Source organism: Aythya ferina (genome assembly GCF_964211825.1).
Source record: "Aythya ferina genome assembly, chromosome: 2".
Taxonomy (NCBI): Eukaryota; Metazoa; Chordata; class Aves; order Anseriformes; family Anatidae; genus Aythya; species Aythya ferina.
In genome coordinates, this window is record NC_140297.1 from 103,904,271 (window position 1) to 103,932,092 (window position 27,822).

At 32.8% G+C, this 27,822-nt stretch overlaps 1 protein-coding gene across 8 annotated transcripts in view; it reads left to right on the forward strand.

The window, feature by feature from the left end:
* The window catches only part of LOC311432410 (cadherin-19-like), a 113,063-nt gene that overhangs the window by 60,959 nt on the left and 24,282 nt on the right, over positions 1 to 27,822 (forward strand). For 6 of the 8 annotated variants that reach the window (XM_084510850.1, XM_084510847.1, XM_084510849.1 and 3 more), the window contains 6 exons: positions 12,450 to 12,676; positions 15,796 to 16,090; positions 22,575 to 22,694; positions 23,349 to 23,513; positions 24,452 to 24,636; positions 25,856 to 26,109. In XM_084510850.1, coding sequence (XP_084366976.1) covers positions 12,479 to 12,676; positions 15,796 to 16,090; positions 22,575 to 22,694; positions 23,349 to 23,513; positions 24,452 to 24,636; positions 25,856 to 26,109 — 1,217 coding nt within the window. In that variant the 5' untranslated portion in view covers positions 12,450 to 12,478. Of the gene's footprint in view, positions 1 to 5,690; positions 5,796 to 12,449; positions 12,682 to 15,795; positions 16,091 to 22,574; positions 22,695 to 23,348; positions 23,514 to 24,451; positions 24,637 to 25,855; positions 26,110 to 27,822 lie in introns of those variants that run through there. The other 2 variants (XM_084510852.1, XM_084510853.1) reach the window with 2 other exon arrangements.

Consider the following 27,822-nt stretch of genomic DNA (forward strand, 5'->3'; position numbering starts at 1 on the left):
CTGTGCCACTTCATCAGCAAAGTCTGATCATAGTAACTTCTAAGTGAATTTTTTTCATTCATTTTCTTTTTACCTCCTTTGGTCTGGAGAAATTATTTTGACTGCAATGAACAGCACTCCTGTCACAGCACCAACACTGGCTTTCAGTGGTTATAATATTATTTTGAAAGAACTAGGAAAGCACTTTATTATTATTATTATTTATTATTTTTTTTCTAGACATGAAGCTTTTGCATTGTATTTCTGCAGTTCCTTCAGTCTGCAGCTAAAAGGATACAAAAACATTTCAGAAGTACTATCTTGGAATAATATCTGTTGAGATAAACTGTATATACCTTTAGATTTTAGTTAATTCTGGCTCTTGAAGCTGAAGAGAGAATAAAAAAATGCAACAGAACAGCTTGCTGGTTTCCACAGCCCTGATCTGTGGCAGTGTGCACAGGCTGGATGGAAATTCACACACCCTGTGAATGTCTCCCATGAAATAAATGCCCCATGACATACCATACTGAGTGTTTCATTCCAGTCTAGGCCTGACTCCATATCAAGCTTCTTACTGTCCTGTAAGGACATTTCACTATGTGAAAACAAAGTCATACTATTACCTCAATCTGGAATTTTAAGAGCACCAGATTCTCCTAGTCCCTCACTTCTCCATGTTGATTCCTACCCTATTTATCTCAGGCTAGCCAGGATTTACTTCCAGTGTGAATGCCTCCTGTTTCTACCCATGCTTTACTTCTTGGTTTAAGAAGCCTTTCTGAGTGAAAGAAAAAGTAGGTGATGAAGTTAAAAAATGTTGAGTTTCTGTATTTTAACATTCTTGCAATATATCATGTACTAAGGACACCTGCTTAGTTTGTGTAATAAATGGCTCAGTCTTCAAAATAGGACTATAATCAAAGTTTACAATTTATTAAAGGAATAGAGGTAAGCAAACAGCGCTGGGTATGCCGGGAGTCTCTGCTCCACCAAGACGCACACCAGTTACATCAAGAAGCTGATTTTTATGCTCCTAGGCTGATACATATTCATTACTATTTCTAAAAAAAACAGGGTTATTATAATTAGTTTCCAGAATCCAAACCCTCCTACTGGAGCATGCGTATCAGTCTCTGGTGGTCCCTCTGGGGGTCTCTGGGGGTCTTTTGTGCTGAAGGCTCATAGTCTTCCTCCCTCTTTTCCTTCTCCTTTGTCCAACTTGGCTGTATGGGAGAGACTTGTGCAACATTCCCTGCAAGCTTTGTCTTTTAGTTGTTCTTCAGCTCTCCCCATTTCCTTAATCTCCTGACCAGATATCAGAGACTTCCATAGTGTCCCATGCAGTAGTCATAATACTTAGCAGTTATTCTGAAACCCCCCAGATATCAGAGAGTTCAAGGAAAAACCTACAAATACATTTCCCTTCAAGCTCTCTATTGATATGAATTGCTAAAACATTCCTTTGCAAGATACAAGTATTATATACACTAACCACTCTGTTTTTCTTAGACTTATGGTTATACAAGGGTATGTAAGACAGAAGGTCACATTCATCATACCATGCGGCCCTAGCACTGTTCCATACTGACACAAATCAGATGAACATATCTCACAGTTTGCAGTACAAAAACTAAGGCTACAGAATAAATGGGTATTCTTGAAATAAACAAAATTACTTTGTGAATGACCCATAGGGACTCTGGCTAAACAACAAAATACAGTGTATTTTAATTTTTGTACTAGATTTTACTATGAAGTAAATACATAAAGTAAATATATGAAGTAAAATATATTTAAAGAAAAATAAAGATATATGATTGAGAGAGGACACTGAACAGAGAAGCAACAGGGCCTCACACAGTAATGAGAGGATAAAGATATATAAAGATTCAAGAGAGGTTAAAAAACAAACAAACAAACAAACAAACTTTCATAAAGATGCAAGAAACTTAGATACGTCAGTGGTGGGTACAGCAGTGATGAGTGAGCAAGTAGTTCATCAATCCAAGATCCAAACAGAAGAACAGGTTTTAAGTGAAGAATGAGAAAACAGTGGAGGGGGAGCCTCAATTGCATTCTAATTGAGAAAGGATAATTCAACATGGGATGAGAAGAGGAAGGATCATGTTGTGATAAGGTGAATACTGGTTGGAAAAGGAAAAAAAGGAATGAAGATTTAAAGATGCAGAACAGAAAACAAGGTGAAACAACACGACAAAATATTTTACTATCCTCATCTGTGTGTCTTGAACTTTTTTCTTTTTTTTCTTTTTTTTTTTTTTTTTTTTTTTGACTAAGAGTATTAGTCCAGAAGATAAATAATCTTATGAACTAATAACAATTAGCCATTCTCCATTACTCTTACTGTTTTTCTTCTTCTAAGTTCATGTAATATACTTGAAGAAAGACCAAAATTTAAGGGCATCAAATAAAACTTTGTTAAAAAAGCATCATTTTACCTGAAGTAAGTATGGGTTTTCAAGGCAAATAATTGCTAAGAACTCTTCAAAGTCTACTTCCTACAATTTAAAAAATATATGTCAACACAGTACAATCAGAACAATGACTTTAAGAATAGTAAGTTTCAACATCAACAACAAAAAAGCTGTGTTCCTGACATTCTAATTAATGGCTTTTTAGGTAAAAATGAATTTGTAATTAATAAGAAAGTCAAGGTATTTTAATTTGATTCCAAGTAAGGACTGAACTGTGTTGAATCATCATAGAAGTATAAATGGTAATTTTCCCCCTCGTTTGACAGGAAATGTTATATTACATGTACTAAGTAGCTAGCAAGAGGATTGGACAAAGTGGGGTTTTATTTTCTGGAAAAGCAAGCACTCCTTTCACAAAAGTAATCAACAAAATTAAATCTTTGAGATATCACATGAATAAAAGACATCTTGGCTATTAAGAATATCAAGGACTAGGTTGAGAATACTATGCAACTGAAAAGACAGGAACTAAAATATTTTATTTATTTATTTATTTATTTTAGACTTAGCCTGGATGATTATCCTCTGATGTTCTGTTAGGATACTGGAATATCATGGGAGTTTAAATTAACTCATATCCTTTAAAGACTTTTTAGAGTGTGAAATATCAATAGTTAGAAAAAGCATTGTATTATTAGGAATTGTGCATGTGTGCTTTTGAATTTCATAAAATGTCATTCCATTAAAAACTGCTTAAACTCTGCACAATTTGCAAATCTAATGGGGTATATTGTGTTATACCTGGAATATCTTATTCCAAAACTTGAAACAGAACAGCAAAGAAAAGAAAACCTGTTTGAAGATCTTTGACATGAAATGTATCATGCAACAGCATTTTTCTGGCCTAATGATGACCTAATGCTTGGTTCCTGTCCCCCTCTCAATATCTCATTGCCTAAAAAGTGCTTACAAGGTTGAATGAAATCAAATAAGAACCACATTGAATTAATATAACTATGTCATAAGAAACACATAAGAAAAGGATACTAGCCTTTAACAAAATTGATAGTATGTATGAAGAAAGAGTATGAAATGTGTTCCTGGTTGATGAGCAGAACAGTGAATATGTATCTTTAAAGAAAAAAAAAAGTAAAACAAATAAAGCATGGAGACCTAAATAACAGACAAGCCTTTGCTCACTGGGAGCTAAATAGAACTGAAATTGTCATTACTACTGTCATTGCAGGAGATAATGGAAGATTTATCAACTGAAATATAGCCTAAGAGAATAAAATCTAAGAAACAATATTATCCTTTTATAAGTTTGTCAATTAAGTCTTTTCCATCTCAATTTATCATGATTGTGAAAATTATACATATTCTTCAGTTTGTTTTCTCTATCTCAAAGGAGGTAAATTCTGTTTTTCTTGTCTCATATTACTGCAAGTTTTCTGAGGGATGCTAGAATCTTTCAGCATTCTTTCACCATTTTTCCAAATGACATCCATTGTGGTGGTACATAGGGTGGGATCACTGCATGCTGACCAGGGTTTTTTGTTCTGTTTTGTTTGTTTTGTTTAGTTCTATTTTTATGTTAAGCATTAGAGGAAATATTATAGCTTATAAAGGAAAGTCTTGTTAAAAGACTTCACTGATTTATTTACTTCATTGTCAAAGTCAGATATTGAAAATAAAATATTTTATTTTTTTTCTTTCCTTAATTTTTATGTGAAGGCATGTGTTATTTAACTCTTTGTAATTAAGTAACACATGTTATGTAATAACTACATAACATAGCTATTATATAACATAACATGTTATATAATAACATATTTATATTATTATATAACATTATATAACATTATATAACATGTTATGTTATATAATAACTTAACATAACATATAATATATATAACATATAATATAATATATATATAATATAATATATAACTTGTAGTTATTATATAACATGTTATGTTATATAATATGTTATGTTATATAATAACTACAAGTTATATCAATAACTACATTTAACGTGTAGTTAAATTTAGTTAGTTTTTTTTTTTTTTTCAGTTTTTAGGATTATTTATTTCATTTAAAATTTATCCAGGAATGACTCCTTAAATATAAGATTTTGAATATGATTTAATTCTAGTTTCCCATTGGCATAGCCTGGATGATTTCATTTAAGGGTTCTTCTGATTTAGCTCATTTTACGTGTAGAATTGTCTCAGAAGCCAAAACCAAAAGCTTAGCAATACACCAGAATATGTCTAAAAGCATCAGCTTAAGTGAAATGTTTAAAATTCTTTTTATCCTTGGGTGTTTCATGTTTGGGGGAGTTAAATCTCCTCAGAAACCATGGGGAAGGTGAATGCATTTTGTTATTAATGTCTGCAAGGAATTATGAATGAAAGCAAAAAGGAACATGAATCCTGAAAAGAGTTTTGGAGCATTTCATGAAGTGTTTTCCTGAAAATCATCTGGCAAACAGATTCAAGTGTGAATCACAGAATGTGGTCCTTTACATCATTATGCTGACAAGTGGTTCTTCAGTACTGAGTGGTATCCTGTGGATCTGAAAATGTTCCAGTAGGATTTGCCCAGTGAATCAAACATGTTGTAATTCGATTTGCAAATTCTTGCAAATCTTTACAATAAAAAGCAAATGCCAGAAGGCAAGTGTTTTTGTTTTTACTGTGTATGTATTTTGGTCTTTTTAATTAGCAAAATATTTACAAAAAAATACATGATTTTAGTCATAATTTTCAATATTTCAAATTGTCTTAAAAATAAATAATTGTCGTAGTTAAAGAAAGCTAAAATTAAAAATAAACATTTATTTATTTCAATGTGTATAGTGCAGTATACCACCACAGATCTAACAATCTCTTAGCATCTCAGCATCTGTTTACTAAATCGAATTTATTTATTTATTTATTTATTTTAGTCTAAATATAATTGCTGAAGCAGTTGAAGGACTGCAGAAAATGAACATATTTTCTTCTAATGTCAAGTTCTCAGACAGAATATTTCAACTTTTCTTTAGCTCAGAAATGTCTGGACATTTCAACATCTACATTACAACATGTAGATGTATGGCAGAATAGTTTGCGAGAAAGAACATAATATAATCCTTAATTTACCAGTATTTAGATAAAACCATGTAGATATGCTTACTTCATTTTCTCATGGGGAAGAAAAATAAAGTAGGAGTATCTGTCTATGAAACTGTACACCAACTTTTATTCTTCAGTTAATAACATGTGGAGAAGCTATACTTCCACTAGAAGAGGAGATGCCACACTGACTTGGGAAAATTTTTTAAGGATAAATCACTTTTGGAGAATCTGCTGGAGCTCCTGTGTGTGTGTGTGTGTGAGTGCAATATTATCCATTACACCTTTGGGGAATTTGAGTAGATTCCAAAAGTCTTCTTTAAGTTTTGTTTATTTCTTTTTGATGTCCTTGATTTAATTTTAATATTCTCCTGGTTCCAGATGAAATCCAGTAACAAAAGAACTTATATGGGCTGCACCCATATCTTAACCAGCACTTCCAAAGGTCACTGCCACAGAATGAAAGCAATCTGTCCAAGTCCTGTCCAACTCCAAAAAGAAGTCTATCCATCCCCACAGAGCTATGCTCTGTTGATAGAAATGGTGTAGGTGATGCTTTCTTTGCCCCAGAGACTTTTTGGATGGGATGTGTTGCCTTCTGCAGGCTGTTTCTAAAGGGGCTCCAAGGAATTGCAATTGGAAGACTTAGGCTTCCTTCTCCCATGGGCGTCTGAAGCTTCACTTTCAACTCTGCATCATGTGATAGACAGAAGAGTGAAATAATGATTTAATGTTTTTCAAATCATGAGAATCTTTGTCCACAGCAGAGGTAGCAGTCACCTAAGGGAAGACAGGTATAGACCCAGAAATAATGAGCTGGTTTCAGCTGCCTGTATGTCTAGGAAACTGCAGATCAATAACCTATTGCTAAGTTCTAAAAATACTGGTGAACCAGGCCTGAAAAGGGCAATAGACTGGCTATCTCCTCTTGTATACTCACAGTCAAATAAGTATTTTGCAGCTAGGTATATCAGACAAAATTCAGAAAGAGTATGAACACCAATAGTCACTGGCTTTAATTCTGGCTCCCTGTTGGTCTACTCATAATCATCTTTTGGTGATTAAAATAGTTCCACTGAAGGAATGAGAACAAACAAGACATACTGTGGTTTAAGGTTGTAAAGCAGGGAATATGTCTGTCTGTACTGTCTATATTATCTTTGTCTGAAGAGGGAATGAATCTCCCATCTCTTTTCTTCAGCCACAGTAGGAAATCTCATCATTCAGCTTTGACCTTTCCCCTCATTTAAAACAAATGTCCTACCTTTCCTTAAATTCCTACATACTTTGATACTAGAGATAGGATTTGAGAAATAAATATCACAATTTGGTATTTTAAAAGATGTTTCTTTTCTCTAGTAAGTACCTCCAACTGCTTGTTGGGCATTGAAAGCTCAGTTTTTTGTCATCTGAAATGTCAATTGGGCTTTTTCTGTATTTCTACAAATACTCTAGTAAAATGCTGGGGTGTTAATATACTGCCTAAAAAGATAATCAACACACCATTATAAAGCGATAGGAATGACTGTGTTTCTAGTCAGTCAGCTCTACATTGATTAAAATCCACAGATTTAAAGGCACTAATATACTGACAAATTAATTTCTCTAATGCTATTTTGTTCATGTATAACTGACAGATAATTACTCTGGCAATTCTATATAATAGTTTGAAGTCCTTCCCTAATGCTATCATTTCACATTTACAAAATGAAAAAAATAATGTCCCAATTAGAATAAAATGAAATTTATGTCATATTCATAACATACAAGTAATTGCTCTCCAAGTAAGTGAAGTGCTGGGTGACTAGTGAAGCCATGTAGCTGTTAATGTGTTAATATGCAATACCAGTCAATATGGTTTGGTCAAATGTTACATCAAGATGTGCGTTAAAGGAGACACTTCTCAAGGTTAAGTAATAGCTTTTAAAATAACTAGTCATGCACAGATTAGCAAGGCTGTTGTTGATATAGCTCTAATTAATTGACTGAAGATATTACATTTTAGATGTTAGCTCTTCTAGGCAGAGTATAATTAAATTTGGCATACTTGTTAGATGTAATAGTCCAAATTATCAAAAACACAATGTGTGAAAGACATAAAGTCAAAAAAGACTCAATTAAAATATTTAGATTCAGCACAAATAAAGCTAAAACAATACTAAATGTTAAACTAATTAAAAAAAAAAATCAGGCAAACAAAAAAGAAAAAACAAACAAAACATAAGCTCAGAGGTATTATTGAAAATGTGACCTGAGCAGGACAGGTATCAACTCACATAAATAAATAAAAAATGCAAGGTGGCATATGAAAACAGTGATATTCAGTAAAATACAAAGTTTAAATAACACCTTTTTTTTTTTTTTTTTTTTTTAATAAATGTTTATTTTTTAGTTCCCACTAATGTTTTTCACCAGTTCAGCTAATTGTTACTGTTATAGAAGTGACTTATCCTGTGCTAACCTGCAATCAAGAATCCTACATAGCTGGAGCTAAATATACCATATTTATTCTTAAAAGTTTAATATGCCTTTTTCTGGTGTCACCACAGAAAATTCTTAAAACATGTGAAGAATGGAAAACTTACAAAAAAAAAAAAAAAAAAAAAAAACAACTTGGCACTGACTAGAAATAATTAAATCACAGATAAAAAACTATGAAAATGGTAAAGAGTTTCTAACATAACAAATCTGTGTAAAATATTGTTTTCTATGTGAAATTCATGAAGTGCAAGAAGCAGCAAGTATAAGATTAAGTCCATCATTTTGCACAAAATGAAAGATTGTATCAATCTTTCTATTACCTAAATTATCTAAATTATCTATTTATGATACAAAAATAAACAAACAAACAAATAAATAATAATATTTCAGTTTCAAAACAAAACGATTGCTACATATAAGTATCGGAAAAAAAAAAAAAAAAACATATACATTAAATAACGTAGTGTATATATGTGTGTGTGTTGAGGGAGGTCTGCTAATTGCCTGAGGGTTATATGAGTATTATAGCTTAAGTGTCTGCTACATTGGGTGGAGCCTAAAGTGTCCAATGAAAATGAGTTGCTATCATAACAACACTGATGCACGAAAGAAAACACATGATGTGAGGCCTCTGCTTGAGACAAGAATCATGTTTCAGAAGCTGAATAATAATTAATTTGATTATCTCGTGAATTTTATATTTTTCTATTCTTGTTGTTTATTTGATATAAAAACAAGCAAAGACAACACCAAATTTCAGAAAAGGAAATACCTTTGAAATGACCATCCATTTTCAAGATTTTTTTTTTTTTTCATTCTTTCATTTTTGGTTCTGCACAATACTTTTAAGGACAGAAAGAACTGTTTTCCTCAGGAGTCACTGTTTCAAAAGCCCGCAGTAAAACAAGATAATAGAATATTTCTAATACTATCTAGTCAACATCTACCTTGTTACTGTGTTTTGGTATGTTTTTACTCCCTAATTGTAAGACTTTTCTTATATAAAGTTGTTGTTATTATTATTGATAATGATTTATTGATATTGATTTATTTATTGATTATATTGATAATGATTTAACTTAAAAAGTTAAGCTGCTTTCTCCTTATTCTTCAGCTAACAGTAGTTATCCTCATTATCTCTCATTCTATATATATTAATACTTTGGAAGGCTGTTATTTCACTCTTATTTTTTTCCATCAGCACACAAATTACTTCATGATATCCCAGAGGTTGGATATTTAGAACCTTTTCCTCTTCCTATTATTATTCTTGAAATGTTAGGCAGTAAAAGTATTATTTTGTAATGCAATGACCAGGTCATAATTCATAATAAATTACTGTTACTATGACAACGGGAATACAAAACCAAGTCAGAATACTAGAACACCTAAAGCTAATATCCAGTTTCAAATGATGTTAGGATTTCATCTGGGGACAATACTAGAACAAACCAAAGTACTCCACCACTTTGTACCAAGAGGTAAATCTGTCCCTAGTCTACAGGAAAATCATGGATTTCACCACATATAAAAGGAAAATACTACTTTAAAAACTGTAGCCTACTTATTACAACCACAATTGATATTGTCATCACTCTATTCTCAATATCAGTCTTTATTAAACCAGTGTAATCCAACAAAAGTGAGAGAGATGTACTACTTACTGAAGAATAGGACATGGTCCCGATTTCTCTTATTCCCTTGAGAAATTATTAGTGAGAGCTCATTTTTTCGTATATGAAAATATATTTGTCTTCTTCTTAATGAGGGATTATTTTATTAAGAATTTTTTTGTATTATTATTATTATATTATATAATAATAATATATATATAATATATATAATATATATAATATATATTATATTATATATAATATATTATATTATAATTTATATAATAATATATATAATATATAATATATAATTATATAATATATATAATATAATATATATATATTATAATTATATTATTATATTACCTAAAAGCTCCGTACTTTTACTAATCCTCCATTCTGCTACATATTATAGCTATAACATGGACTACAAGGTCATTTCACTTACAATAACCTTACAATTAGGGGAATAAAAGAAACAACTGACAGGGGAAGATAGAAAACACTGTGATAGGCAGCAGACTCAGCACAGAACTGCCTTAAAACTGTGAAATCTTTTTTCCTTTAAGTAAGTAATACTGTGTGTTGTTGTTGCTGTTGTTTTAAAGAAAGATGAGAAATAAGAAATTAGTTCCTGGTTATTTTGTAAGAGTTACTTCGGAGAGTGAGTTGAAGTTTAGAAAGAAGGCAATTGTTTGCAGCTATTTGGTTTTTATTGTTTACTTGGTATTTATGGCTTATAAAGAATGGTAACTTATGCTGGCCGACAGCTGAAGGCTTTTGCCAGATGAGTAGGAAGATGCTGGAAATAAATGTGCTCTGAAATGTCTTGAAAGTAATGGCAAATTGAATATGTTTGATGTAGCAGAGAAGGGAAAAACAGAGACATACAACTCTGAATTTCCTTACATAGCTTTATTTTTTTTTTTATATATATATATATTTTTTTTTTACAATTTGTTCAGCATCTGTATTTTCAATTAAAAGTCACATTATACACATAACAAATAGTGTGCAACATCTCAAGATTTGAAAATATTTATTTTTCCACAATATGTCAGAGTACTGAGTAGAGGAGAAAGATTGCCTCTCTTGACCTGCTGAGATACTTTGCCTGATGTAGCCAAGAACATCATTAGCCTTCTTAGCTGCCAGGGCACGTTGATGACTCGTTTTCAACTTGGTGTCCACCAGGACCTCTGGGTTCATTTCTGCAAAGCTGCTTTCCAGATGGGTGGCCCCCAGCTTTTTCTTATATCGGGGTTTGTTCCTCCCCAGGTGCAGGAATGTATTGAAATGAAACGACCATTTTCAAGATTTTATACCGAGCAAATTAGTTCTTAGCACTAAATGCACCCATTGTAAAAAGACACTCAAGGCATAACACTTGCTCAAGCTTTATTTGAGAAACAAGCTGAGCTTTTGTTGACATCGTCTTCCATGTGGCAAACACTATTCTTACAGACTTAGGATAATTAGTAATTTTCCATAGCAAACTGCAATGAGAGTACACAAGTCACACCCTTTCCATTCAAATCTCATCTTGCAATGTTATAGCTTTTGAATTTGAAAAACAAAATGTATACAGAACTGGAACCAACATTCTAACTTCTACAATTATATATGTCTTTCTGTTAAAACTCCTTTATCTTTTTCTCAGTAAACATATAAACACAGATTACATTTTAACAGAATCTAGTTTAACATCATATCAACTCTGGAAGGAAATGAATAAATGTCTACGTGATATCTCTGTTTTTTTAAGCAATTACAATATTTTCCTTTGCAAAAGACAGGTGTTGATAGCTCTGTTATTAAACCGTGGCTTTAAAAGACATATACATTTGTATTTCATCCTGAATAGATAAATGGTTTATGGATTTTTCAGGCCTAAATTAAAAGCAGCCATATATATATATATATTTATATATATTTCCAAGTGTGTTGTACAAACTGACCGCCATGAGATAAATTCATAAACCACAATTTGTTCTTGCATAGAAAATGCTATTTTTCCTGGCTAAAGACCTGAAGAAAATTTCTAGATCTATTGTCAAATAAGGTTTTAAGAAATGAGCGTGGGGCAAAGGTTTTCAGAATTCTCCTCTTTGCCTCTTAGAAGACAGTGATTATCAACTGAGAATTGCACTTTATTTAAAATTCAGTTTTATTTATTGTGCCAAAAATCACAGGAAAGAACATAATATCATATAGCTTGTGCAAAGACATGCTTTTCTACATGGTACCCTTGTTCCTTTGGCATTTTTGTTGGTGTTCTGCTGACTTGGGAAAGAGGGAAAGAAGAGGTTAAAAACAAACAAACAAACAAAAACCTGCACCGCTCTGTTTCAGTTATCAGTCATCATGGCCACTGAGGGTAGTCATGCACCCTTCAGGCAGTTCTGTAACTGCTGCTCAAAATGAGTCCTCTCTAAGTAGAAACATACAATTATCCCAATCAAATTATTCCTAGGTTACACAACACAATTACCCAGCTTAATTTGAAGATGAATTAATTGGAGGATGATTTTTCTTTTTTTGCATAAAAAGTCCCTGTGTAGGATATTCATAAAGGAAAGTTAAACACTTGACTTTCATGCCAGAGTCTCTAAAAGTATCTCAATTTTAATCAGAAACAGACTTTGTTCCAGCTCTTTCCTTTTAGGAAGAGGAAGAGGTTTTAATATTGCAAATCAGCTCTTACATTAGCACAGAATATATAAGTAAAAGTAAGAAGACAAAAGAAGACAAAAGTGATGCCTTTGTGAAACTTTGTCTAAGGTCTATTATTTTTTTTTTCTCCTTCTCGTCTTCGACAGATGAAAATTGATTGAAGACAGGCTTCAGCATGAATTGTTCCACTTTGCTATGTCTCATGCTGACAGTGGTTCAGCTTTGGCTTTGCTCTCCAACCACACAGAAATACAGTGCCCAAAACACAGATCAGTCTTTCACAACAGTTCGAAGAGTAAAACGTGGCTGGATATGGGAGCCGCTTTTTGTAACTGAGGAACAGACCTCAAGGATGCCTGTGTATGTTGGACAGGTATGGTAAGTCATGATGTAAGGATAGTTCAAGGTTAGATTTAATGGGCTTATTATTATCGTACTGCCTTGACTTGGAAGATCAACCATCCTCATTGACTTGGAAATATCAAGAAAGATACAAAAAGGGCTGAGATAGCTGTAATCAGGCAGCACAACATCTCAACTTTACTGCAACCTGATTTAGGGTCAGAGAACTCCCTGGGCTAAAGGTCATGGTTCTGCAGTCAAGGAAACACCACTCACATCCTGTTACTAAAACTAAATCTGTGCAGAGTAGCTGAAGGTACCAAGCTGAAATTTTCCTGTCTTCTGAATGAAAGTTAAGGACTCATTTATCAACATTTGGCAACTTGCTTGTGCTATTTTTGGCACTTCATCAAAGAAGCCATAGTGAGTGAAATTTACAAACAGTATTTAGCATGATTTTCTATTACACTAAGTAGCAGCTGATTTACCCCTCATTAATTTTTAATGAAGCAGATTAATACTAAATCCTTTTACCACTGAGAAACTACAGGAATCTGCATGGTTCATTAGATTAACGTAGCTTTAGCACAATGAACAATTATTTTTCACCCTCCTTTAAAAATGTGCTTTAAGATAATTGTCTTAATGATACTTTATCTATTCCTTATTTTTCCTTTCTACTTACAATTATTATTATTATTTATTATTATTATTTATTTTTGTAAGCTAGAAGTAATTGTAGTCTTGAGATCTAGTTTTCTTTTCTTTAAGGCACTTTCTAGGTGAATGAACCAAAATAAGTTTAACTGCTAATTAACTAGCACTAAAATTTAATTGGGCCCAAAGGGTGAGGTGCTCAAAATTCATTAATTGCTTTTTTTCAACCCCTTCAAAATAACTACTATGGAATTGTGATTTGTGATGTCTTACTTCTAAAAGAACAAGTATAGACATAGTCATTAAAAAATAAAAATAAAAAAAAAAATCATTATTACTTTTCCCATATCTGAAAAGCATTGTTTCCCATAAAAGAAATGTCATAAATGCCAAACATTTTCACGCTGCTGTAGATAATTTTCAAAATCTTGTGTTTCTATTTCTCACAGGTAAACTATGGATAATTTTAATTTAAGATTATTGTTCATTTAGTGCAGTCTAACCATTGTCTAAATCAGACACATTTACTTGTGGCTTTCTGTGAAGTACAGTATGCTCTGTTATCAACAAGTAAATTGGCATTCTATGATCAACTTTATAGTAAATAAGGCCCAGGAGGAAACTCCATCAACAATGACAAAGGTAGACAGTCTCTGTTAGCCTTATCACAACTTCTTTCTGCAGTTAGATTCAGAGCTTAATCTTCAAGTTTCATCTAACATAGAATTATCTTCCATTACCATGTTTGAGAAAAAGTGTTCATCAGTACTGCAGTGTAAGATAGATAATGACAACACATAACTTCTTGTCCCAGATCTCATTTACAATGAAAAGACCACTTAGTATATTATCTATTATAAAACAAACAAACAAACAAAATACAAAAATAAGCTGAGAACCTTCTGTCTACTTTCCCAGCATATGTCATTTATTAGAGACCTCTCATTTATTATCGTTAAGGTCATGAAAATATGTTGGACATAATTATACTAAGCGAAATGGTTCATCATAGGTTTTGTCTAAACACCCAGTCCCAGTCAGGCTTCCAGGCTTCCAGTCTCTAAGGGTTTGATACACTCTGTGATCATATCTCAACCATATCTTAAGGTAAAGATCTAGATGTTCATTATCTTTCCCATGTCCTGGTGTTCATGACAAGGAAACTATGATTTATGGTTTCTAGGAAAGAACCTGTGGTGCCCCTTAGCCAGATGTCATTCTTGGATGATGTTTAAACGAATGGGACCAAACCAATCATAAAGGAGTCCTGCCCTTAGGTTCACCCTATAAAGGTGAACTTGCCCCATGTTTTAAACAAAAGTACATATGTTGAAAGCTTTTGGCTTTAAGTTGTTTAAATTTTAGAGACTTTAACCACCATAACACTGAAAATTATTTATCTTGTGTTTGAAAGGGAAATTAACTCTGCATAATTTGAATACTTTGTTAGGATTCAGTGCAAGAACTCAAAACTGTGTTCCTCATATCTCTGAGCAGTGTCCCAACCTCATTTTTAATAAACTATCCAGTTGATGCATACAAAAAAAATTAAACAATTCAAAATAACCAGTCATTGTTCCAAGGAAAAGCTAAAATGATTTGTTTTTCAACTTCAGCATCTGTCACAAAATATTTTGAGTGAATATAATAGAGAAATGTGCCATAATTAATTCTTTCTCAGTATGTGACCTCATATTCTACACTGATCTGTAAGGTCAATAAGAATGAAACAAAACAGAAAAGTTATTGAAATAATCACATAGACATATCTCTTACGTTTAAAGCATTCCACTTAGTAGAATGAGCAAGTTGGATACATATTTATTTATTTTTTAAATTGGGTTTTTAAATTTTTATCCAGGCCCTTAAATATTTTGTCTAAGCATGAAATAAATAAATGTCAGAGAAATAATATGATGGAAGTTGATGTTCACAAACAAACTCAACTGTAGATGACTGGCACATTGAAAGGTTCAGTTACTGCTGTCGCAAAAGTGATGTTGCATATCATTAGCATTAACAGAACAATTATGTTGACATGAACAAATGCAGCTGAACCACAGTGGTCTCCAGGGCTCAGCTTCATCAGAGGAATCATCCTCATAAAGCTGATCTTAGCAAAATAACAGAGGACGCAGGTCTTCCAGGAAGGAATTACAAAATATGTCAATTTATTTCAGAATAAATAATACAGATTTATACCACAGAATGGCTTTTCATCTCTTTAATATTTCAACAGAATTGGAACACCACTCTCGTATTCACACCTAGTATTGCTGAGTATAAAAACAATATATGTATATATAAAACTTTTAAAGTACACTTATAATTTATAATAATAAAAATTTAGATAATGTTTTAAGGTCCTTTGCCTTGTTTTCAGCAGAAGTTTGTGGGAGCTGATAAACCAATGATCTAAATTATGTATTTAACATTAATTTCTTTCACTTCTGTGTTTGTTTGTTTTTTTGTTTTTTTTTTTTTCACTTACAGCTGAAATCAGATTTAGACAAACAGGATGGCAACTTACAATACATTTTGACTGGGGAAGGAGCTGGAAGTATATTTATCATTGATGAATATAATGGCAAAATTTATGTGATACAAAAGGTGGATCGAGAAGAGAAACCCTTCTATATTCTAAGAGCCCAGGCACTTAACAGGAACACTCATCTTCCCGTTGAACCTGAATCAGAATTTATTATCAAGGTTCGAGACATCAATGATCATGAACCACAGTTCTTGGATGGACCTTATGTGGCTACTGTTCCAGAGATGTCACCTGAAGGTATGACATGCCATAAACCAAAGTCTTACATGTATCAGAGTCCTTTTACATATTCTGGATTCATGCTTGTATTGAATATAGAAACCTGTCTTTTCCGTCACTGGCATAGCTATGAAATAGGTACTTGTTTAAAAATACAGCATCACACTTCAGAATAGATAGACTACTGTAACCAGTTGGTACTGCAAAGGAGATTTTAGGCAGACAGAATTCACTGCTTTTTCAATCAGTATAGCACCCTAGTATCTAGAAAATTGTTCAATGTATTATTATTATTATAACCTGTCAGCTCTTCAGACTATTGTGAAACAAAAGTAGCATTCACTTAAATTTTAAAAGCCTCTAACCTAAGTTGACTCTTTAAGCACACAAATAAGCTTGGCTGAACAGCACTCAACAGCCTCCTTCAGTTTCCTCTGATTCTGCTTAATAATTAAACAATAGGCTTTTATTATGCCCTATCTAGTATAAATCATACTATAGTGTAACTGGAGAAGAGTCAAAATCACATGACAAGCACTCATGATTTCCCCACAAATACAGGGATATTTTCCTTTCTGTAAGTAATGGGTTCAGAACAGGAATGAAGTGGGCTGATATGATGACCATCCTCATATCTTGTATGATGCCTACCTATTTACACAGCCAAGCCTCTTTCCACATTGGAAAGCTTCCCTTTGTTTGGATTAGATGGTGGGCAATAAAGCAGTCTTTCAATTTCATAAGCACAAAAATTGCAAAAGGATTTTCCTATCAAAAGTGATGACTTAACCTCTGGACCACTTCTTCCACATATCTATACATAAAAAGAAGATCTGGACCATGTACCTGGAAACTTAGTACAACAAATATGAAGCAAATTTTGCTTTGTGACTACAATAATATAGACACAGTAATATAGTATAAGATAAGATAAGATAAGATAAGATAGATTTATAGAAGATTATTTTATTATATATTATATGTTATATATTATATAATACATATTATATATATTATATAAAATATAATTATATATTATATTATATTATATTATATTATATTATATTATAATGTATAATTATATTATATATAAAATATTATATATTTTATTATATATATTATATATATAATATAACATAGATATAATAATACAATAAGTGACCACAATAATATAGAACAGTTTATTGTTTAGAATTATCTGGATATTTTTATCTTGGATTACACAGACCTGGGTCTTTGATACAGCTTTTTTTTTTTTTTTTTTTTTTTTCCATGTGATTCACTATTATTGATAAGACACTAGATCTCTTATAAAAAATCAATTTTAAATAGCTGATAATATAATATGGCTCCATTTACACTCACCCTAACCTATAACCTTTCACAGAACTATATCAAGAATTCAATTCTGAAACCCTTCTATTTTATCGTCCTGTCTTTATGACAAGTTCCTGTCTTAGTGATGAGAGGATGATTAAGAAAAAAAAAAAAAAAAAAAAAAAAAAGGAAAAGATAATAAAAAAGAAGTCAGTTAGGGTAGTAATTATGGATCAAAGCAACAGTAGCATTCTCTTTCCATTTATCTGTTTCTCACCTCAGTTCACCAATAAGCAGTTGACAGATGAGAAGCTTCAATCTGTGTTCACTTGAGTTGCCTATAACTGACAATCTGAAAATAGAAGGTACAGCAGTCTTTATCAAATCTGTCATCTACGGTATCTTTAAATTCCTAAAATACTACATCGCTTCAACATAAGATTTATTAATTATTTATTTTTTTAAATAAAATATCCCACTAAAATATGAAAAATAAATCAGAAGTAACAGCATTCTCTCAATTTGTCAGAATGTGTAAAAAATAAAACAACATATCTGTGTGCCTCCCCTCTTAGACACAGACTTCTTGAGATAGTGAATTCATAGACTTGCAATTAACCATTATATAACATGAATTTAGGATGGCCCTATTGATCTTCAAATATTTTCTACACTCCTATGTTTGGCCTCTCTAGCACTTTTGTTATTGTTATTCTAGCACTTTTGCTATTGTTATTTTAGAGATTACTTTTCATCAGCTTCTTCTGTGTAGATACTAGTACACAACAGGCTACATTGGGTTTATGAGGCAAGGTTTTAGTAGCAGGGAGGCTACAGAGGTGGCCTCTGTGGGAAGGTTCCAGAAACTGCCCTGGGTTAAATTAGAACCAGCTACATCCAGCTCCAAGTTGGATGCCAGCACCTGTTGCTGGCAAAGCTGAGCCAGTAAGCAATTCTAGTTGCGCCTCTGTGAGATCAGATTTAAGAAAGGAAAAATCTGCTGTGCAAGAGCATATGGGAGAGAGTGAAAAAATGTAGAGGAACAACCCTACAGACCACAAGGTCAGTGCAGGAGGTGCTCCAGGCCCCAGAGCTGAAGTTCCGCTGTGGCCTGTGGAGAGGCCCCTGCTGGAACAGGCTGTTTCCCTTCAGCCCAGGGAGCAGATGTCCACGCTGCAGCCTGTAGAGGAGCACTCAGTGGAGCAGGTGGATATGGCGTGGAGGAGCCTGTGGCCCATGGACAGCCCCCACTGGAGAGCAGGCGAAAGGACTGAATCCTGTGGGACAGATCCCATACTGGAGCAGAGAAAGCGAGTGAAGAAGCAGAGAAAAGGCATTATGGACTGACCACAACCCCCATTCCCCGTTCCCCTGTGCATTTTGGAGAGAGGACATAGAAGAGAGTGGATATCATGGAGGGTGTTTTTAGTTTGCTTTTAGTTCTCACTTCTTTAGACTGCTATATGTGCTCTGTATTTAGGTAATAAATTTCATTAATTTCCCTTATGCCAAGTTTGTTTTGTCTGTGGTGGTAGGTGAGTGATCTCCTTGTCCTTATTATCAGCCTTTTCTTTCATCATATTTTCTCCCGCTGTTCTATTGGGGATGGGGCATAAGAGAGCATCTGTATGATGCTCAGCTACCTACCCACGTTAAACTAAGATACTGGCATACTAAAGTGTATTTTGAGACATACAGAGTATAAATGGAATGGTATATACTGGTATACACCCTAATAGCTCCAATACATGAAACAGCTGAGCCACACCATGCTGTCCTCTCTGGGCTCACTTACCTTGCCTCTCCAAGTATTGCACTTCTGAGGTGAAAGCTCATTTGATGTATATCTTAAAGCATTAATCCTTAGAAGGGAATTTTGAACTTCCCAAATGGACAGAAACAGTAACCAATCAAAATCACAGTGCTTTTCTCCCAGTAAAACAGAATCTCCTTCTGCATAGTAAGAACACAGACCGGAATTACTTTAAATGGCACAGTGCAATAGAGAGTCTTAGTCTTTGCTCCATTTCAGAGCTCTCTAATGATGTTTCAGCTCAATTATATTGGACCTGGGATCTTTTTATGAAAAAACTTGCTTAGGAAGCATGGTCCATACTCAGAAAAGTAGTTCACAATTGCTGAGCTTTTTGTCTGGAACTAAGAAAGTGAAGAGAATAATTCACAGCTGGTCATGTATTACTTGCTTCAGAAAACCACAGAAAAACAGAAAACAGGCATAGATAATTTGTACCTAAAGTTAGGTACAAATATCTAAATGTATACTAATGTGACAACAAATTAGAATATATTTTACTTCTTTCTTAGCTCTCTTTTATCTTCAGTACTAAACTTTATTAGGATTTTAAATGCAAGTGTCAATGTGAATGAAAAGTGTGTCAGCAAATGAACTCTTCTAAGAGTACAGGACTGCAGTTTTCCCTTGGGCATTCCGTGCAGTTTTACATTAAGTGCTTCCCATATAGCTGTTAAAAGTGTACAAATGCGGTATATGTGATGGAATGGTTAGGTCAGATGCAATAATATATCAGTAATTACTGTTTTAGTAGATTTCAGACTCTAGTTAGAAAAATGAGTAACTATTTTTTATACAAGGGCCTTCTAGTTTACCTAACGGGTTGCAATATATAAGTGGCACAATAAATATTTTGTCCAAAAGAAGTAAAACCAATGGCAAAGGAATGTAAAGTAAATCTTATATAACAATCAGAAAAAAAAAAAAAAAAAAAAAAAAAGTAATTTGCTTTAAATAGAACCTAATGAAAAGCACAGAATGTGTAAACATGTTTACTATGCCGCTTAAGACATTTATGTAGACACAACACATATTTGGAGCTAAACTTTATATCGATGTCACACAGACTCACATATTCAGAAAATGCATGTTCAAAAGCTCACAGATAGATTTAGTTGATTTGTCTCTGGCATTATAGCAGTTTTCACATAAATTATGTTAAACTATGTTGGAGTTTTATTATATCAATTATATGATTGCTGTCATTATATAATGGCTGGAATGTCAAGAGGTGGTCTTGTTTATTTGTTTGTTCAGAAAAATAAATAAATAAATGAATAAATAAATTTTATCTGGTCAATTTTTCTCTTCCAACCAAGGAATTAAAAAAATGGCCGAACTTTCTTTTCAAAATTTATTGGGAACATTAATATTACTGCTCTAATTTCTATCATTCAAACACGAATGTCTAGGTAAAAGCATACTTCCTTTTGGCAAATGGTTTGCTTTTTTTTGATATGGGTTAAATGTACAAAGAAATAGAGGTTTCATAGCAGTGAAAGACTAAAAAATGAAAAAAAAAAAAAAGTTTTCCAAATCTGGGCAACATTTTTCTTCTGCTCCCTTCATAGTCCATATTTAATTTAGAAGCTCATGTACTGATCATGAAATATTTGTCCCTTGCCTGCTTCATGTTTCCATTACGCTGCTTCTCCCTGAGCCCACCTGGGCAAATTCCATCCTTCTCCCTTCTGTGATACTATGGAAGAGTTAACAAGCAAGCAAAAAAAAAAAAAAAAAAAAAAAAAAAAAAAAATTATTCTGGGGCTTAGAGAAGCAGCAAATGCTATTTTAGTTTCAACATTTCTTTCTAATGGACAGAAACTGTAGAAAATGAATCTGTCTTTAAATGTTTGAGACTCAAGGAGCTGTAACAATAACCTTGCAGTTCTTCATTCTGTTGTTGTTCTATCTTGTTAAATATGGTGCTGTAAACAAGTCCATTTCTGAATATGGTTGTTGGTACCTTGCTTGGGTTTCTTTAGTAGAAAACTGAATTTATAACAGGCTTGATATTGTATTATCCACAGTGATCAGTTTCTTTTTAGCATTCACTCAATTTCTTTTTAAACAAGTGCATTATAGTCATGCTAAAATTCCTTAAAGATTAAATTTTCAGTATTAGTTAATACAGAACAGTTTTCCATAGATTGCAGCTGATGTGAACTTAGCTGCAGTATAACCAGATGTTTTCATTTAATTTATCTTTTAGCCTTGATAAAGAATATTGTTATTTATGAAGCGCATATATGCCTCAACAAATAACGTATTTGTTTTTCTGGTAATAATTATTGACTTGTAGTTTGACCATAAAAAGATTCAGATCTAATTCCTTGAGCTCCATCATTACTTTTCTCTTCCAGTATAACTATACATAGATTTTTAATATATATATTAGTATATGTTACAGCTCTAAGTAGGTGCAAACATGAACATACACCAGATAAAAAAAAAAAAAAAAAAAAAAGTATTTCCTGCTTTTTCTCACAAGAAGTGATATTTATGTTGTGCAGAACTAGGTAAGGAAAAAAAAAAAAAAAAGGAGACAAAAATAAAGTTTACCTTATGAAATTATGCTACAGTGAATAATACATTTCAAAGAATAATCATCATTAATGGCACCCTGAATTTTCTGCCAATCTTGTTTATAGGATATAGCCAGCTTTCAGTTAGAGATGAAATCAAGCTCTGCAGATTGATTCTGTTGTGCATTCTGCCATGGAAAAGGCTCATTAAAGACTCAAAAATATGAAATGTTATCAGAGCCTTGTCATACTTCTTGGCTGCTTTCCTTGCTAACAAGTAATTTCTTTCAGTCAGGTAGTGGGCCTACTAGTGACAAAGTCACTTTTTTTCTTATTCTTAAAGAAAAGTTCCATAAAATACTTAGCAGAATATTCAAGGGGAGGTTAAACAATTTATTCTACTTCATTTACATGCCAAAAATTAGGGGAAAAGGCATAAGATGTACAATTTTAAGCAATATATAGACAGTGCTGAAAAGTTGTATGTTATTTCATTTTATTTTAATTGAAAATCTGAATGCATCAAAATAGTTGCCTATGGAATATTTTCCATTTCTGATGATGGATTTTAGAAGGTGAATTTGCTCCTGCAAATTTTCAGGAGGGTTTGATAATATAACTGACTTATTAAAATGTCTTTAAAGAGCTTGTGCTGTGTAATTATGAAATAATTTATACAAGATGAAAAACACTGAAGAGAAACAATAATGAAAAAAATGAGAGGACAAGAGGCATAAGCAACAGTTTAAAATAGCCCTGTAGATAATTCCAGAGAAATGCAATAAGTAACTTCAATATGTGTTTGTAGACAATGAATAAATATAATCCACTTTATTTTTTTTTTGAGGTACTTCGGTTGCACAGGTAACAGCCACTGATGGTGATGATCCTTCTTATGGGAATAGTGCCCGTCTGATTTACAGTCTCATTCAGGGTCAGCCTTATTTCTCTGTGGAGCCAAAGACAGGTACTACAGAATGATCTTGTCACCTGATAAATAAATAAACAAACAAACAAACAAACAAACAAACATAAAGTAGATACAAGCAAATATTTCTTTCTTAATTTCTGCAAGAATATCAATTGATATCACCATATATTTTTGCATTTTTGCATAACTCCTAGATTTAAACAAACAAATAAGTAAGTCATTACTTTCTTTCCCAAGGGAAGCTGAGATTACATCTCTTTTTAGAGAATGAAGAATTTAGTTAGATTCTGAGTACCCTATTCAACAAGTGGACCCAGAGAGACACACTTTTGACTTAGCAGCTCTAAGACTCACTATGTGACCATTTCTATCTCTATGTAGTTGGAGAAACCACAGATATGTGATATCTCTCCAAAATCTTGATTTCTGGGGAAGATGGTTACATATGGTAGAGAAGATATATGGTGTGTTCTGCTCCCTGTAACTCTAAGAATGAATCTGTAACACAGTGTAGATGTTCCCATGAGTACTAATTTCCAGCATTAGGACAGGTGTGCCGTGCATGGTGTAGACCATAAATCCACAACTGTGACCAATGTTTCATTTTATACCCATATTATATAGTCAGATATTGGGAAAAAGCATGACTATTATATGTCAGGGATATAAAAAATGGCTTTATATTTTCAGGGGTCATCAGAATGGCTTCCCAAATGGACAGAGAAACAAAAGATCAGTATTTGGTCATCATCCAAGCCAAAGATATGGTGGGACAAGCTGGGGCATTTTCAGCAACAGCTACAGTTACCATCAATCTCTCTGACATGAATGACAATCCACCTAAATTCATAGAGAGTGAGTATAAGCTTCTTACAGTAGCTGAAGACTTTAGGAAATTTAGATTTACTGTAGCTCTGTTAAGTTCAATGATAGGGTGTTTATTTATATATTTTTTTTTTTATTTATTTCTGAACAAGTCTATGCTTTGTTTACAGCAAACAAAAAATAAAGACAAAAAAAATGAATGGAACAGAAAACCAACCACTATCAAAGGACCTCAGGCCTTCTGTTTTTATCATGAGGCTTTAGAAATAAATATCTTATATATTAATCTTTATCTTAGAGATAAATATCTTACATATTTGGAGATAAATATCTTGCTTTATATATATTTTGTGCTCAACAATAGGATACAACTCCCTCTCCTCTCCTCTCCTCTCCTCTCCTCTCCTCTCCTCTCCTCTCCTCTCCTCTCCTCTCCTCTCCTCTCCTCTCCTCTCCTCTCCTCTCCTCTCCTCTCCTCTCCTCTCCTCTCCTCTCCTCTCCTCTCCTCTCCTCTCCTCTCCTCTCCTCTCCTCTCCTCTCCTCTCCTCTCCTCTCCTCTCCTCTCCTCTCCTCTCCTCTCCTCTCCTCTTTGTTTATTTGTAATGTTATGTTTTGTTTTGATTTTAATATTTGATTATTTATTTATTTTGGGAGGTACTGTGAGCTTTTGACAAATGATGTGACAGTCTGTCCAGGGAGTTTGTTGCAGACGTGGGAGATACGCTGGCGGGAAGAACTAATAAAATGTTTTTTGGAAAGTGCTGCAATCCACTGCTTTTTTTTTTTTTTTTTTTTTTTTTTTTTCACCCTGCTGTAGTTGATTATCCTGTCTGTCCATTACTGGATTAGATACATAGGTCTATTAAAAGCTGGGGACTTTTTCCTGATTTCTGAGAACCTCAGGCCATCATACTCTCAATAACTATAAACCATGGATCACTGAACTGTGATAGTATTTGTTTCCTCAGGACTATACTATTTGAATGTCTCTGAAGATGCTCCTGTGGGCACTACGGTAGGCAAAATCATGGCAGAAGACAGCGACATTGGGGAGAATGCAGCCATGAACTATTTCATTGAAGGAGATAGTTCAGATGTTTTTGACATCATTACTGACAATGAGACTCAAGAAGGAATTATCTTATTAAAAAAGGTGAGACATCAGAAGCTTTCTGAAAAATCCCTAAATAGAGAAAAGAACCTCCTCAAATAAAAAGGATGTTTTATAAAATACCATTTATTTTTTATTATTTTTATTTATTTATTTATTTATTTATTTATTTATTCCTCAGGCTTTGTGATTTGACTGGAATATTTGGGGGATAAAAAGAAACATTTTTCTTTCTGTTTACTTTTTTTCCACATTCCTGTAACTGTTAAATACAATACTGATAGTCAAAGTATCTTAATATTATTCCTAGCCGTGTAACAAAGTGTACCCCATTATGAGTATATCTTCTGTGCATCATCCGTAAAATCTTTATCAATAAAATGTACACATAATACCTCCTGCACTTCAACACCTCCTGTTAAACTCAACTGAAACCAGAATGTATTACAATGTTGGGTAGGCAGTCAAGTTTTTTGCAATGGCATAGCTTTATAAAGGCACTAAATATACTAACTTATTAATTACAATATTTCAGAGGATTTGGGAATGTATTACTTATTTTGACATCACATAGGAAGAGGAAGCATTTTGGGCCATCTGGGTCTTCTGCTGAGATAAAGTTCAATAGTCTCTAGTGAAATCCAGGAGCCTGAAGAACTGAATGTTATAACATTTTTTGTTGTTGCTGCTGGTGGTTTTATTTCTTTTTCTAATTTCAGTTTATTACAGGTCAGGAAGGTTTCTAATTTGTTTTTGTTTCAGGTGATAATGACTGCCAAATATAATAATATAATGGTGTTTATTAAGCTCTCTGATGCTTTTTTTTTTTTTTTTTTTTTTTTTTTCTTTTCTTCTTTTAGAGGGTAAATGCTAACAATCTGGAAGACTAAATTAAAGCAGAATTTAATTGATTCCCATTCTTTATGTTAAAGTCAAGAATAATGTTTGCTAAAGTTACACTTATGGTGGCAATGCAAGTACTAATAAAAGAAGGTATTTTCTTAGGGGTGACTTTCTGTGGGAAGTGTTGTTTAATGGTAACAAGAAAACCAGTCTACATGTAAAAGCAAATAAAACATTGCATCATTTAATTGTTAAAGTGTTTTTAAAGATATTTGTTTAATGTTAGTAGTATCTATTAAAAAATCCGAAAGAAAGGTAACATTATTTTGCCTTTAATTTCACACCACTTAAAGATCTGTTTTTAATTCAAATGCATAAAAAAAGGAAATATTCCACATCTCATTTTCTTTCTTAACAGAGAGTGGATTATGAAAGCAAGAGGAGACACAGTGTTAGTGTTAAAGTTGTAAACAGATACATTGATGACAATTTTCTGAAAGAAGGACCATTTGAGGACACAACTACTGTCAAAATCAGTGTGCAAGATGCTGATGAACCTCCAGTTTTCAACTTGGAGAACTATGTGATGGAGATAGCTGAAGGGGTTACAAATGGCTCATTGGTAGGCGTTGTTTCTGCAAGAGATCCGGACAATGTTAACAGCCCAGTCAGGTACCTAACTTAAAAATCTGAATAGTCCTCAAATATAATCAGAGATGGGATTTTCAAAGTCTCCAAAGACTATTTGTATTCCTTACTTTGGCTCATGATTGTAGTTAATCGATCATGCTTTCATTGTGATAACCTGTGTTATTCTAGGTTAAATCCTGATCCCTAGCCCAAAATCTAAATAAATGAACTTTGTACAGCTTTAAGATCATTTTGAGATGGGAAAATTTATTATACAGTGGCCTGGAAGAAGTTCTGCATAACAGCAGAGCCAGGGTACCATAGTCAAAGCTGTAAGTGCCTAGAGGTGTTCCAGTCTGTTTCCCATATCTGCTGTAGAAATGGAGAGATGGACTGTTTGCTAGGAGGGAGAAACAGAAAAGTTCCTCTGATATCTGTTCAACTTAGCAAGACCAAAATTTACCAATTCCCTACATCTGCCACAATAACCACACAGAAATATTATGTAAATATATAAACAAATACCCCAGGATTATAATTTTGAAAATTAATTTTGCTGTTTCTTAAGGGAGAAAACAGGCAATTATTTTTTAACACAGGGTTTAGAATTCTCATGTTACTTGATTTCACTGTACTCAGCAGTTTAAAGAAGCTAAGATACAGGGACAAATGAATGATGTATAAAATAATTTATGGTGTGTAGATTAATTTGTCAGATTCCTGACAGCAAAATCAAACACACACATACACACACACACACAAATATAGCATAATTAGGGTTTCAGTAGTATGCAGTGCCATTTACTATATTTTCTGATTAATTTAATGTTATTTAGTAAGATAGTTATAGGTTAGATTAAATAAGAATAAAAAAGACTGTATAAAAATTTAGGTTTGGTTTCTTGGTTATATACTTAACTTTTTGTTTAAATGACATGTTTTGCTGTTTAATTAGATGATTTTCTAGCATCTCCAATAAAACATGCAAACATAGTGCTTATCTATGACTTCTGAATCTGAAATACTTTCATGGAACTTGCTAGGAAGTCAGTATGTCTGAACAATGAAACATATATTGCATCACTGAATTGCTTTAAAATAGAGCATGTCACTTCCATATACAAATATTTGGCTAACTTCCACATATGAATCTAATTTTGAAACCATTGATATTATAAATGACAGCAGGTACACATAATCTAGATATCTGGCTGTGCTGAATCAGAACTCCAGTTTCTAAATTAACCAAAAAAAAAGAAACAAAAAACATAAAAGCATATTGTGGTCTGCAAAATCACAATAAATAAATAAACAAACAAACAAATTATCCAGCATTGATTTTCTAAAAATTATTCATCAGTAATCAGATTAAAAAAAAAAAAAAAAATACAAAAATCCAAGAAAAAAAGTGTCAGAAACCTCCAACAAGCTTTGGATGCAAAGGATGAGAAATATTCACATAATTTGTATATAAAAAAATAAACTAATTAAAAAAGATTGAATTATAAATCCCTAAATATATTTTTCCAAGTGATGTTTGTCTCAAACAAAAAGAAATACCTTGTCTGTGTTATGAAGGTTCCTTCATTTACTCTCTTACTGATTTTCCAAACAGACAAAAAGCTAACTCTAAATCAAAAGTTAGAGAATCATCCAAATGCTGACACGTCTTAAATACCTAGTCTTAAATACCAACAATATTAAATACCAACAAGAGATAGAAAGTCTTTTTGAAACAAAATTAGACGTACAATA